Here is a 15,108-nt window from a genome sequence, read left to right as displayed (position 1 = left end):
TTACTCATGTAGAGGTAAAAAGTAGCATATGGTAAAACTACTAGTTAACCAAGTACATGTACTTGCATAAATTAAAGTACTAAATAATGATTTGGTGTAAGACAGAACATATTTAATCTCTTATTTGGCTGCCTTCAGTTAACATCTTCATGGAGATGAGCTGGAGACGTCCCCGCACTCAGTAAAAGTTACAAGTCAGATTTTAGGAAAGGTGAGCCGCTCATAGTAAACATCTATCTTTGTTCATTTTTAAAGTATTCTACATCTGCAATAAAAAAAACAATGCTTGTATTTAATTCTGTTCCTTGGATGAAATGTTACGCGGTGTGGCTTTAAATAATAGGACCAAACCGTTCCTATTGGAAAATGTTTGTACATGTTTCAATTCACTTCGAATCAAAAGCATTGTATGTACAAACTTTACACATAGCTACATGTATCTAGTATTATTAAAAATGCATTTGCAAAGCTAACCGAGTTTGGACTAGGCACAGTGTTAATGTTCTGTGGATTCGTTTGACTTAAATGAAATTGCTGTTTACAATAGTGTAGCTTTAATATGTAGTAATAAAGCTCTTTGCTGTCATAGTGTTCTCTGAGAAAATTAGTCCGGTCATGTTAACAGTTTGTCTGTCAGTGCATCAATAAAAATCTATAACACCATCGTAGTCCTGTTTGTGTACACACTCCACACAAAATACCACAAAAGTAAGAAAATAATACGATATAAGAAAATCTGAAGGTCAGTTGGTAAGTGAATGTGAAGCCATTATTTGATTTAAATGAGGAAGCCATGATCAATATTTATAGTGTTCTTGTTTTTTTTTTAATACTACTACTAATACGTCTTTCTTAATGACCTTTAGCACCGAGTTTCACTGATCCCCTCTGTCTGCAGTTTCTAGGTGTGGTGGAGGGCTGTGCGTCACAGCTCAACCTTGTTTGTTGGTCGTCTGACTCACCCAGCCTTCAGCGCGTTCATCCAGTCATAAATGGTACAGTTGGGTCACACGCCAAGAGCTCGGCTAACATGGCCATGACAACTTCCCAAACAGGCCTCAAAACCTCAAAAATATAGTCAAGGGAAAAAATATATATATTAAAAGAAAGTGTATTTATTAAAAAGCACACACCATCAAAAACATGTATATAAAAGGTCATACTCTAATTCCACTTATTGGAGATTATTATTGTCTAAAGTGATGATTAGCGGCAGGACTAAAAAACGCATACAATATTGTAAATCTTAAAATGTAAATCTCAGTTTAATCACAATCAACCAGAAACACCAGTTTATGCTGTCAACAAACTAACTTTGTCTGAAAACCCAACTCCACACAGTTAATTGTACGTACCTCCTCAGTGATGAAGTGGTCATGACTGAGGACCAGGATTCAAATGCTGCTGTCGACTATTGTATAACAAGCTGCTGAACTCAAAGACTGACTGTGTAGCATTACAGCACAGCTTTATCAGAAGCCAAAACCAAATTAATACTACAGAAGAATCATGTTTTGAGCCGATAGACATGATTCTTAATACAAGTCCAAGGCATTTGCCTTTAAATTTGACAATCAAACACAGGCAGAGTGAGGTTTCTTGTTGATTCCTATTAAACGCAGAAAAAAAACATGGACAGAACACAAAAAATATAAACATTCCTAAAGAAAAGTGAGGTTATCTCATCTTTCATATTCAGCTGCCATGTGGATAAATGTGCAAAACCCTTTTTCACAACCTAATGCAAAAAATACAATTACATTATGTAAAAATAAATATTTATGTGGAGGAAAGCTGGCCAGGGAGCCTTTGCTGATTTCTGGCTGAGAGGATTTGTTAGCAACAGTGACAATCTGCCGAATTTATAAACCAAGAAATGCAAACACCATTCAGAGTGTAATAAGTGGAGAAAAAAACAAAACAAAAACAACTCTCAAATTTAAAGCACCAGATTATTGAGCCCTGTAAAATTAGAGTTATGTTACGCATTTTAAGGATAAAGAGGTCCAGGACAGGCTGTAGCTGTATTACTATGATTTGTACAAAAATCCCTAAATTGAATCAAACAATTCTAAACTGTATCCATAGCTAGCAGTACTATAGTCACATAAAAAACAGGAAGTGGGATTTTAAAACTAAGGCTTATGTGGCAGTAGTGAAAACCAAAAGTTGTACCAAAAATTGACATCTGTAATCTTAATGATGTATGTGTTTCACATAAGTGTGACAACATGTTTCTGGAGGAAAAAAAAGAAATGAGCACCAGTTTGGCATTTTCCGATCCGTCTTTGGTGACTAGGAGAAAAAGTATTGAGATGTAGATGCAAATTGAACAGGACAAAAGAAGTAGCACTGTTCTCCTGATCAATAAGGCCGAGGTGAACTGAACAGTAACTCCAGTCGACCATGGGAAAAAATCCTTGGCAACAGATACGAGCACCAGCAATCAGTCTTTAGCAGTCTCAAATAAAAAACAGGTCTCTCTATATATTCAACATATACACTTGTACAATGCAAAAATCCCTGCAGTGTTCCTAATTTCAACAGATTTGTTCAAGTTTCTTTAGTGACCCCCCCATCCCATGAGGTGACTGACACGCGCCTTTTCCGTCATGCGCCGCACTCGTCCAGAGCGGGACCTGCCCAGATTGAGAGGATCCTGCTTGGCTCCCTCTTCGTCCGAGTCTCCGTCTCTGTACACCACTGTCCTGCGCCCCTGATTCCGTGTGCTCACTCTCTGAGACTTGAGCTGAATGATTCTGGCACTGTTTGCTGTTGTTTGTGGCTCAGAGCTGTCCCCCTCATCATCCTCCTCCTCTTCTTCTTCTTCCTCCTCTTCCTTGTCCTCCTCATCCTCTTCTACCTCGTCGTCTTCCTCCGGCTCCTCCTCCTCGGGCTCCTCCTCGTCGTCATGTTGACCGACAACGGGCCGCAGCACCAATTCCTCCTCCTCCTCTTCCTCCTCCTCCTCCTCCTCTTCCTCCTCCTGAAGCTGAACTCGGGCTCGTTTCGGCCTCTGACTGGACTCTTCTTCCTCCTTGTGCCTGCGTTTCCCTGAGACCGCTTCTTTACCCTTTGCAGAGGGGCGCGCTGGCCTGCAGGGGGCCTTGCTATAGTCGTGGTCCCCTCCTTCCACAAACTGCTCGGTCTCAGAGTCTGAGCTGTTCTCGCTGTCTGAAGACGACGAAGAGGATGAGGAAGATGAGGAAGAAGAAGAGTCTGACGAAGAGCTGTTGGATCCTGAGGCTTCATCGTCCAACTGTTCAACGTGCCGCTCATCCAAGGTCCCTCTGTGCTGGTGTCCTGTCAAACAAATGAAACATGTAATCACTTTTCACATAATATCTAGTTTGCCGGTGCAGTGCACGGTCTCATACCTGAGTGAGTGGCTTTACTGTGCGTCGCACGAGAGCCTTGGCTTCTGCTGTTGCTGCTTGTTCCTGAACTCGGGGAAGACGGCTCACTGTCCTCTTCTGCTACACTCCCACTGTGAGCTATGACCACGAAAAAGTTTTCAAATGTACCACTAATTTTCATCGTTATGGTGAAAACATTACTCAGTATGCTGCTATGTACTCAATTATTTCAATACCTTGAAGTGATCTTCGCACAGTGCTTTTTGATGAGGTCTTGGATTTTTTGGGTTTTGAACCCTTGCTTGATTTTTGCTTCCCTTTAGGACTAAAGAAAAATATTAGGGCATAAATAAAAAAGTACAATACAGACACCATAGCATTATTAAAGGAGCTATACCTGATTTTACTCCTAGAAATGGAATGAAAATTATTTTATCCTCCTTAAGTATATTGCAAACTCAAATACTTGTAGGGAAAACAGCGTGTATCAAATTATAAATTATTTGTATGAATTTCAGGCTATTTAGGTAGCATTTTGTAGCAGAGTGACCCTGCAGGTTGTGAAATTTGCCTATAAACCTGTCCCTGTAAAGAATTTGGATGCTACAAAGATATAAGGAAAGTTACGATTGAGTTTGGACCACAACTACTATTTACTTTTTTTAATTTCATTGTTGGCAATCAAAAAATCAGGTAGAGAGCCTTTAATAAAAAAACATGGTTTGATATCAAATATGCCATGTAGTTTGAGGATATGATTTGTAAATTTCGAAGCTGCTTACCTTGGGGACAAGCTGTGAGTGGGGGAGCTGCCACCATTTTGAAGTTGGTCTCTATAAGTCTGCCTCTGACGAGTTCGGCGTTCATTCTGAATGGCAGATTTGTGGTCTGCGATGATGGAAATGATGTTCGTTTCAAAGTAGGCCGACAAGCTGAGAGTCATGGTGTAGATCTAGGCAGAAAGTGATAAAAGATTTGTAGAATATGCTTCTTCTTTTTTTTTTTTCTACATTAAAAGGGACTATAGGGAGTTTACAAATGTTGTATTTTCCTCCCCTACATGTTCCAGCCATGTCCTAATGTGTAGAATGAGCTCAGACCTGTTCACCACAACTGCCTCTAAAATCCTGCACTGTCACTCAAAAAGGTGTCACTTCGGGTCCGAATTGTCGTCATGCACGAGCTTAATATAGAAGGTGCAGTTACACATATGGTCTGAGGTGGCAGTAGTGAGTGTAAAATGGCCAACTTGCATCCAGCCCCTTTAAAGTGAATTTTTAAGTCTAAATTTAACAGACCTTCGACCTTTCACCTTCTGGGCCTGCATTCTGTCTTAAAGTAAGTAACATGAAACAATTAAGTCCCTCCCTTTGCTGATCTCACAAATCAGAATTGCAGGATTACGATTGGACCAATGAGACGTGCTTTCTTGTGCACAGGCAATGAGGAGGGGCTCTCCGGTCCAATCAGGAGGGGAGGGGTAGAGAGAGCCAGATCCTTTACTTCAAAAAATATATATATATATCTCCTAATTTTGCAGTCTTACGGACTTCTTCTACTTTAAATAATGATTTACCTTTGATTTCTTGTTTGGTGTGTATGCTCTTGAGTTGCTGAAGATGAGCCGAACATCTTTGGCAAATTCCATTGGATTTTCATAGTTTCCTGCCATCAGGGTCTCTGACACAGTACACAGATCCATAGGAGTGTCAATTATGTCCCGATAGTCCTAAACCAAAACAAAAAGAGTGAAAGAAAAAGAATCAATAATACAATCTTTATAATATTTTTCAAAATTCTATACTCCTTACAGGATACTCAAAAAGGTCCACAGGTTGTCTGAAAGGTTCAGAATCAGGAGAAACCACCATTCGTCGAAGCAGCTCTCGACACTGTCCACTCCAGGCTTTGGAATCTAATGCCACACCGCGGATCTTTTGCTTGGTGCTCTAAAAGACAAAAAGGTTAGTATCTGTAATAATATGAAGGTTCATTAGGAAAGTGACTTGGAGAAAGAAAGCATAACCCCAACCCTTCTTACCCGCCGTCCTTTGGATGTCCCTGGGACATCAGAGTCAATGTCCACATCAACCTGTAGGATATCAAGATGACAGGAGATATAGAAGGCAATACAAACCCAGCCAAATACATAAGTATAATGATTATCCTGGTCTCACCTCAGCTTCCTCTCCACTGCTGACCTCAAACTTTAGCTTGTGATACAGATCGAGGATGTCCGTGCAGCTCTGGTCTCTGGTGGAGTCAGAGAAACTTATTTTTGTCATGGATCCCACAAAGAATAGCTACATTATTTCAAGTACATACCCGATGTAATGAAGTAGCACGTCTGTCACTACCTTTGCGGCTGCCACAATGGGGCTCTGAGGCTCATTAAAAGTGCGTGCATTATGTTCGATGTAACGCACCTCCCACATTAATGCAGAGATTCGCCTGCAGCAAAACAATACAACTTAATTCCACATTTACCAAAAGCAAACTCTAAATGTAATGTAAAGTTATGTTTTAGGTGCCACTTTGCCACGTGAAATGCCCTCTTCACCTGTAGAAGCGGTTCTCCAGTCTTTTGCGGATGGTGCTGAGGTCAGTTGGGTAAGCCACCACAGTGCAGTACAGAGGATAGTCTTTCAGGTTTACAGGTAATGCAAAAGCCTTGGCAGAATCTAAACAACAATGACTGATTTTAGTCATAAATCAATTCAGTTCCTTTTATTTTGTCCCTTACAAGGCTTGTTGTTCGGATCACACAGTAAAAAAAAGAAAAAGGAAAAAAAGAACATTTATGTACTCTGTAGATCTGTGGATGTGTTCAAATTATAATTAATCCATGAACACTTGCAGTCTTCTATATTTTTGATGGCAAGTGCTGAAAACTAACCCAGTGTCAGGAGGTCATCGATGCCTTGCAAAACCCGGTCACACTCTTCGTCTCGTGTGTGAGCGCCCCACTCTCCTTCCTGAGGTTCGTAAAGCAGAGCGTTCAACTCCTCCTCAGCGACCGACATGCCGTCCCCAACCTGCTCTGGCAGAGCAGCTGTAACACCACAGTCTTAGTTATTTTAAGTTTACTACAGCCACAAATTTTGATAATTTAGTCATATTGTGTTCATAGATCAGCTGGATGTCACTTTATTTCACTTGCCTTCCTCCGGTATCGGCTCCATGTCCCACGGACTCATTTTCTCGCACTCTCCATTATCCCATCTGAATAAATATAATTAATGCTTTAGTAGGCCTTTTACAGGGATAATAACTGATTATGTAACAAGGTGTAAGAAGTTCTGTGTTCCACTGCCTCAGACTTACTTTACAGCAAAGCACTGAAAAAGGCTGTCCGGATACTCAAGCTGCAGAGGCTCCTGGTCTTCAATAGTGCCAAACCACCAAGCGTCATCAATAATGCTGCGAAACCGCATATCTGCACACAAGTATGAATTTGCACACACATGACAAAAATAATGTGTTATAACTAAGAGCTATTCTTAAAACTGGCAGCTGTCTCACCTGGCTGCCAGTTATGCTCTCGAGCCTCGTTATAAAACTGCTGAAGAACCAGAAAGTCTATAACATCTGGCATGTCATGGTACCTGTGGGACAAGAGGACAAAGATCATAAAAAAAAACAAAAATTGTTTGGATATCACAAGTGTAAGAAATATAAGCTCACTTTAAGGAGAAAGAGTTGTTTGTCATTTTCCCTGAGACTGGGTCTAGAAAAGCCAGCTTTAGGCAGCAGACAGTGGGAGGTCCAACTTCATATTTAATACCTACTACCTTTACGGATTCCTGGTCCTAAACAAAAAACAAAGAGTGTGGTCAGGTGCCGCATTAAGAGAAATAAACACATGGTTGTGTGTTGCAGCATTGGCTGGTGTGACTCACCCTGAGGTTTAGTCTGTTCCATGGCTGTTTCTGGGGGTTAATGCTGTAGGCTTTAGCTCTGCGGACAGCTCTAACATAGGCCTGATGGCCCTGCTTGAAGTAGATCAGCTAGAATAAAACACATATTGAGGGCTTAGATACCAGTAACACAAGTATATCATTCAATGGCTCCTAGAAATTCTTCCAATTCTGAATTATATATGAAAAAGGATTTTAATTAACACCTCATCACCCATCTGTGGAACAAAGGGAGACCGCCGTGGGATTGTGTCCATTATCCAGGATGGTGGGAGCCACTCCTCTGCATTGAGACCAGCCAGAGATGATGTAGGTTTCTATGAACATAAAACATGATATTGTTTTATTGTTTAACTCACAATACTTTTAAATACAAAACATGGCCTCTGTGTTACCTGTTTGGTTTCTTTGGGTTTCTTTGATTCTTCAATATTTTTTTTGGTTTCTGTGGTTCTGTCTTCTCCTCCTTCATCTTCAGAGCTACTGAAACCAGCAGGGGGCGCAGGCCTTCGGGATGAACGTTTTGGGGGCTGGAGGTTGATCCCAGCATCAGCAGTCCAGTCCGAATATTCACTTGAGGAATCACTATAAAGTAATTTAAAAACATAAAAAAAAAATAGACATAGAAAAATTTAACTTTTACAATTAAACAGATCAAAAATGTCTTACCTTGAGCTGCTCTCACTTTGCCAATGATCTTCGTTAGATGATGCATTACTAGCATCCCCGCGCTCAGCTGCCTGTCATCATGTACATTTATGCATTACGAAATTGATTAAAAGTTCCCAGCTTTTTGCTATTAATCATTGTACATAAGATACCTCTATTTACTATTTAATGTTTGCACATTTCCTGAGTGTTTTACTTGAGAGCTGAATGCAACAAGCTTCAAGTTACAGTTTCTCCATTATGGAGATCAATAAAGGATTATAATACTTAAACTAAAACTAATAATAATACTAATACTAATACTAATACACACATACAAACATACGGCAATCTGTTCCCATGAGTGGTCTTTCAGGTATCTACATCTTACCTCTCCATCACTCTCTGATTCGAGCTGGCTGTCTGAATTACGGCGAGTGCTGGACGTTCGTCTGCTCCTCACACGTCGCACTTGTGCAGAGCGCGTCTGATAGGCATGCTTTTGTTTTGGCTTCTTTGTTGGTCGGAGAGAGCGTTGAGATCCCAGGGGCTCAGTCTAGAAAAGTGTAAAACCACAATTACAAAAGACCAAACTGAGATGTGGAATATTGAAAAGAAATCTGGTATTGTGTCAGTGTCAATCACCTGGGACTGGAACGATAAAGGTTTCTTCCTTCGTTCAGCGTTGTACAGGACACACTCCATGTCACCTTTGGATTGTCTGCACTCCTCCAAAATTCTGATCAAAGCATTATAGTAAGATTCTTGTCCAATTAATCATCATCAGAATTATTCTTGGTAAAGATAATTTCTCACCTATACATAGCTTGAGGCACTTCATTAACCACAACTCTGCGGCTCCAGGCCAGCAGGTCTCTTTCCGTGGCCACTTGACTGCGTAGATTATTGTGCTGCATTTGCCACACACCATCAACCTGTCCACTTCTGTGTGGCTCTCCAGACTGCTCCGCACCTTCTTCTGCTTCACCATCTAAAAATACAAATTAACTATCAATGTGCTAAGAAACCTCAAATAAAACAGACACTACATTCACTGAGCAAAGCCAACCTCTCGGATCATCTCCCGCCGATTGCTCTGCATTTTCACGACCATCTTGTTCATTTTGTAATTGTCGTATCAGGCTGTCCAATATGCTTTCTCCATTTTCTGCTTGTTGCCCAATAACCTGCTCCACTAACTCCCCATCACCTAGGTGAGACATTTCTGTTAATCCCTGGAGATACAGATTTATATGCTTCAAGATAAACGATCAAGAGACTTTACCATTAGCCACGTAACCAAGTTGAGGTATTAGTTGATCGTCCTTGCAGTTTTCTCTTCCTGGCACAAGGCGCTGGAAATGAGAGGGGTGAGGATTCCCATCAACATCTACTAAAAACGGAGGCGGCATGAGATGTGGGGCCTGCTGGGTCTGCTCATCCAGGACATAGTTATTAGAATCCCGGATTAGTGGTCTGTAGTCTGTATGGAAGAACATCTGATCTGGGATCTGCAATGGATAAAAATGAAAAACATATCATAAAGAAACAATCCTCAATCATTTTACTTATAGTATTTGTTGCAGCAATTACCTTTTCATAAGGTCTGCTACAGCCAAAGCCAAAGACGAGCAAATGACCGTGAGAGTCAGTGCCTGCAAAATGCTGTCCATCAGCGGAGAACTTGCAGTCATAAATAGCACCATGTCCTTGTCCTTCAATCTGTTAACAAATTTGATTTGTAATCAAAAATTATGAACATTTTGAAGTTCCTTAATTAGGTTTGCAATTATTTTAATACCATATTGAAGAAGTTGCGGATTTTGACTCCCTTTGTGAGGTCCCACAGGTAAATGTTCCCATCGTGACCAGCAGAGAGAAGTACACGCGAGTCAGTGGGGTGTGATTCCAGCACAAACACCTCATCGTCATGACCCTAACCACCAAAACAAATGAATGTCAACCACAATGCTATACATTGATGATGTCATAGAAATGGGAGCGCTACCTACAGACAGATTATGCAGCAGCTGTCCAGTTGTGGAGTTCCACACTTTGAGCAGGTAGTTAGACACAGCTGTGATGACCGTGCGATCGGCCCGGTCCCAAGCCACCATGGTCACAACAAGTTTGACCTTTTCTTCTGGATTAACTGCATTACACCTGAAAACAAAAAATAGTCTTGTAAAACACTAGTACTGAAAGTAGTGTTCAGACCCACACTTATAATTAAGCTGATTCTCTCTAACCCTGGTAGTTTTGTAGTCATGTCTAAAGTGGTGCTCTTCCACGCTTGTTGCTGGTAATGCCAGATTCTGGCTGTGCCATCGCGACTGCCACTTACAAATCTGAGGCTGCAGACAAAACCACACAGTTAGTAGGTCTGTAGCAAGGCAGCAAAAAACATAAATCTCAAAAGCAAACACCATGCTTACCAGTCACTGTTATTGCTGAACTGCACTACCACAACTTTGTCCTGAAAGGAACATTAAAAACGCAAGTATACATTTATGCTGAAAAATAACAAAGATTTATCCTCAGTAAACTTACAGTATGGCCATCAATTTCAGACACTTTCATGGGTGCTTCACCACCAAGATAGTAGATCCTGACCATATGGTCTGTGCCGCCAGTTGCCATAAACATACCACCTTTAGAGAGGGTGGACAGCAGAAGTTTAAGCAGACAGACATATTTAAAAAAGCAAAAAAATATTAATACAAATAAAACACAATACAATACAAACTTAAGCACACTTTAATTTAAGAGTTAGAAAATTGAAATATGCAATACACTGGAAAACATGTATTTAACACATAAATAATACACAAGCTAAAAGGTCAATTTTTTGATTAAGAATTTTCTTACCACCGCTAAAAGAAGATGTGGACACCTGAACTCCTGGGCGGGATCGTTCAAATTTGGTTGGCTGATCACTAAAAAGATAAAAAAGGTTAGAAAAAAACCCTCCGGCATAAATTTCTATAAATTTCAATCCCAATTTTAGTGGTTACTTGAATTTCAGGGTCTCTGAGTGCCATTTCCAAAAGCACACCATACCATCTGCGCCTGTCGATGCAAGGTACCTCATTGATCCTTTAACAGCAGGACAAAACTGTGTGACAGAAACGATGTGTTGTTAATGATGTTAAACTGGGCAAATAAATATTGTATCACATGTTACTCACTTGTATAGCTGTAATGGAGGCCTGGTGAGCCTGCAGCACAGAGATGGGGGCACATGTCCGGAGGCACCACACTCTTATGATCTTATCACAGCTGGCCGAGGCTAACAGAGTATTCTCATAGTTGACAGTCATATCACAGATCTCTGCAGAATGACCTCGAAGTGTTGCCAACAGACGACCATCATTAGTATCCCAAATCTTCACAAGGCAGTCATCTGAACCCTAAAACAATAAGAGACACAGGCAATGTGTGGATAAAGGAACCCAAACAAGACGACAGATCACAAATAATGAGAACATTATATAATCTTACTGTGAATATCCGATGGCCAGTACGGTCAAAGGCTATACAGTAAACTGATGACAAGTGTCCCAGGACACGCTTGTGAATCTTCATGTGCTGATACGATGAAGAAGGGAAAGAATGACCAAATCGGGCGACTCCGGTGGCCTGACGAGCCCCCACAATAGATACTGGACAGACAAAATTATTATTAAAAAAACAATACAAAAATATTTTTTTATGAAATACAGGCTGCAACCCACCAACATTAGGAACGGTTCCATTTTTAACTGGAGGTTCAGGTGGTCTGCCTCGATGAAGAGCCGCAACTGTAGAACCACTGCAGACTTTGTGGCAGCAACCTTAATTTATTGCAAGGCATATGTTTACATAGACACAAGAATATGGCAATTGCAACACAAGAGAAAGATTAAATAGAATTTACTGACTTTTGGTGGTGCGAAGCAGTGACTGCCTTCCAAGACCTAGGAGAGATTGAACCCCAGGGACACTCGGTGGGATCTCTTTTTCTATTAATGGGCCAATCCTTTTGCAGATATGGAGCAAAAAATCATCTGGAATATGTTGATTCAGAACCACCTGGAAACAAAATACCACACATTTTCATAAAGTGATAAAGGAGGATATATTTTGGAGTTTTAAATTTAGCGTATAAACAGCTTTATTTTTAAGTACATGAAGGAAAAGCAGCGAGGGCGGGTCCTAGCAGAATCGTCCAATCATAATGCATGCATCTTTTCTTCCGGTTAGAAGGAACTGTGCTCTGATTGGCCAAAACACATATTGACAACGCCTTAGCCCGATTTCAACCAATCTTAACTGGCTAAAAACGGCCTTCTCCATCCCTCGACTACACAATAGCGACTCCGAGTCTATTTATGAACAGGCCTATACAAAAATATAACGAATTTGATTTACCAACATAAAATCCCCAAATCACTACGCCTAACGCGAAATAATGTGTGATTAAGCACACTGTAAACTTTAGTTTCGATTTGCATAATGACGGTACATTTGGTTGAAAATAAAGCTAATACAAGTTAAATACACCTACCCAGTCATCAAAGGTGCGTTTGGATTTCTTCCCGTCCCAACTCCATCGCTCTGGAATCAACTAAAGAATAAAAAACAATTTAAGATTCGGTACAACAGGGTTATCCGCTATCCGACCATACGGAGCACATTTTTCAAATAAATATCGTTACTAGTAATATATTTCTCAATGTTGACAAACTTGACATCATTACGGAAGCCACACACGAGAATAAAAAGAGAAAGGTGCCGCTGAAGTTACCTCATACTCTTCCAGCTCTTCAACGAGAATCTAACAACACGGACACAGTTAGCATTAGCTTCCAGGGTTAGCACGTATATAGTTAAAAATGTAAGAGTTCGGCAATGCAAATGTTATTTTGTTTTACCTGTGCTGTTTTTTTACATGGTCCGGAATGCAGGAATCTCGCAATAAGGTAATAAAGCTCTGAAAAGATAACAACAGGGCTTTATACTTGTTTGGTCTTGTTGAGCTAACTAAAGCTACCCATTGGCTCGGCTCGTCCACTTAGGTTACAAGCCCGAGACAAGAGATAAATATGGACGTGGATATGTATGTGTTAAATCCAAGTTTGCTTACCCGCTTCTATTTGTGAACATTGGTCTCCTGCCATGATTTTATGCGGGGCGACATTAAGCCAAACAGATGCCGTAGCCTGCTCGTTAGCCACCGGCTAGCTAGCAGTGGCTACTGTGTTTAGCTAAAGCAGGCTAAGTGAATGGCCTCCTCCTTTCCAAGTTGTGCGGACCACCTGGAGCTATGGGTGTAGCGCCCTCCAGTGAGCATTGTACATAACATAACACATTAAAACTGTACTGTTTGTTGTTCATACATGTCTTATCTTTTTAATAATAAATTAATTCTTCAATTTTGATAAATGAGTTTTCTTTCACTTCCCCTCAAATGTTCTCCTGTTGTTGTAATAATAAGGCAATTAAAATATATTATGACATTTGAATGACTTGTATTGTCTTTGACCACAGGAATTGTACATTTGTAGACGTCCCCCCCCAAGTTCAGTCTCTTCACTGGAAAGAAAAAGGAAGCTGCTAGTGAATGCTCTGTGAACTACAACCACCTCATTTTCACCTATGTTACCTTTGGCTTTTGTTTCACTTTATGAGTCACATGTAATAGAGCAGTAGCACTGTTATTCAACGTGATAACTCTTTATCAACAACAATCTAAAGAGGCTACTACAACAACACTCCAGTCTTTTCATCCTAGAGCCCGCATAGAAACATTAATTCTGCCGGATACGGTACCATACCATCAATAACATAAAGAGTTTGGAAATCTTCATGTATTTTAGATCTTTCTTGAATTTATAGAGAGAAACTTTAGGCCTATTTCCCCTTTTGCTGGAGCCTGGACATTAATTTAGATGTCCAATTAAATGATCTATACTACTACTACTACTACTACTACTACTACTACTACTACTACTACTTATGATAATAATAATAATAATAATGCATTGGTTTTATGTAGCGCTTTTGTGGTCACCCAAAGACGCGTTACATTGTATTATTCATTCACTCCATACTTGGTGGCGGTAAGCTACTTTTGAAGCCACAGCTGCCCTGGGGTAGACTGATGGAAGCGAGGATACCAGTCTGCACCATCGGCCCCTCCGTCCATCACCAACCACTCACTCTACATATTATATCCAGGCTTCCTGGTGTTTCCACATGGTCCAAATCTATCTATGGCCAATAGGTGGCGCTCTTGCATTTTATTTGTTTCAATTATTTGCATCTCATTTAGTTTCTTATTTTCCTATTAGCTTTTAATGATGTGGCTGAGTGAATAGCATTTCAATATGACGTTATTGCTCCGAGACAGCTCTATTAAATTAGAAATACAGGTTTGTTCTAGTCCTCCCAAATAATGGCTCGTGTAAATGTGGGTCTCTCCACCTGTAGCTCAGACACTTGGAAAGTTTTGGGTAGGCTACAAACTAGACTTGCGTAAAACTCAGTGGGAGGAGCTAATTCCGCAGAGTCACAGCCTGCTTGCTTTCTGTTCATGTAGCGTCACCCGTCACCAAGGTATGCATCAATCACTGCTCGATTATTAATGTGTAAATCTAAAGCGTGGACGTGGTTGGACTGTGCCTGAGCGATACCATTCTTCACCAGAATTCTCCACGAATGTCACTGCGCGCGAGACGGCCAGTGTCAACTTGAAACTTTTTGGATTACAGGAGAACGGCGTTGCACCGAGCAAAACCCCATATGCTCGTGTTTTTTATCAGTCTGACCAGCACTGAAACAAGGTAAGTTAGCCCACTACTACTGGCCTTGTGAAATTTACCAAGATGTGAGTGTGATCTGGGACAACAGGGTTACCTTAAATCAATGCTCTCATAGGTCTATCATAGAGCTATTTCTTTTTGTATCTGTGACTGCAATAAAGTAAAATAAAAAATAAAAAAGTAGATTTAAGAGTTGCGGGAAATTGATTGACAATTCTATATAAAACGTGCTTCTTTTTTTAATTTTTTAATTTTTAATTTTTTTTTACATTTTCATCAGACTATCCAATTTAATTTATTAAGAGCCCGAGTACCTTTGAAGTTTCATCATAAGCTTGAGTGACATAAGTGTTGGCCTGGCTCGGTGTTGGTGTGAAGATTTAG

At 40.4% G+C, this 15,108-nt stretch overlaps 2 protein-coding genes across 2 annotated transcripts in view; one reads left to right on the top strand and one right to left on the bottom strand.

The window, feature by feature from the left end:
- Positions 1-1,143: 1,143 nt before the first annotated feature.
- On the bottom strand, positions 1,144-13,253 carry brwd3 (bromodomain and WD repeat domain containing 3). Its single transcript, XM_079566266.1, has 40 exons — positions 13,047-13,253; positions 12,835-12,893; positions 12,708-12,737; positions 12,468-12,527; positions 11,842-11,992; positions 11,656-11,754; positions 11,423-11,583; positions 11,110-11,331; positions 10,936-11,036; positions 10,790-10,857; positions 10,472-10,572; positions 10,357-10,397; positions 10,171-10,275; positions 9,934-10,084; positions 9,723-9,857; positions 9,515-9,643; positions 9,207-9,432; positions 8,991-9,131; positions 8,738-8,912; positions 8,567-8,660; positions 8,313-8,477; positions 7,943-8,013; positions 7,669-7,858; positions 7,480-7,590; positions 7,256-7,363; positions 7,041-7,165; positions 6,879-6,961; positions 6,681-6,792; positions 6,517-6,578; positions 6,253-6,408; positions 5,917-6,037; positions 5,682-5,807; positions 5,534-5,609; positions 5,398-5,448; positions 5,168-5,305; positions 4,933-5,085; positions 4,139-4,308; positions 3,593-3,681; positions 3,378-3,494; positions 1,144-3,303 (listed from the first exon to the last, which is right to left on the bottom strand). Exons 1-40 carry the CDS (start codon positions 13,078-13,080, stop codon positions 2,564-2,566), a joined length of 5,247 nt encoding a protein of 1,748 aa, XP_079422392.1. The 5' UTR covers positions 13,081-13,253; the 3' UTR covers positions 1,144-2,563.
- Positions 13,254-14,540: 1,287 nt separating this feature from the next.
- Positions 14,541-15,108, top strand: part of npas2 (neuronal PAS domain protein 2) — a 34,199-nt gene continuing 33,631 nt past the window's right edge. The window contains exon 1 of the mRNA XM_079566142.1: positions 14,541-14,745. The gene's annotated coding sequence lies outside the window, so the exon portion shown is untranslated. The remainder of the gene's footprint in view (positions 14,746-15,108) is intronic.

The sequence above is a fragment of the Gobius niger genome, assembly GCF_951799975.1.
Source record: "Gobius niger genome assembly, chromosome: 11".
NCBI lineage: Eukaryota > Metazoa > Chordata > Actinopteri > Gobiiformes > Gobiidae > Gobius > Gobius niger.
This window is presented reverse-complemented; position numbering and strand designations above follow the sequence as displayed.

Bases quoted from the DNA above. Each gene is read 5' to 3' on its own strand.
- brwd3 (XM_079566266.1), bottom strand. From the start codon at position 13,080: ATGGCAGGAGACCAATGTTCACAAATAGAAGCGG. The intron at 11,993-12,467 runs GTAGGTGTATTT...TTTTGTTTCCAG, and splicing joins AACGCACCTTTGATGACTGG to GTGGTTCTGAATCAACATAT. The intron at 5,086-5,167 runs GTAAGGAGTATA...GTTTTGGTTTAG, and splicing joins TGGACCTTTTTGAGTATCCT to GACTATCGGGACATAATTGA.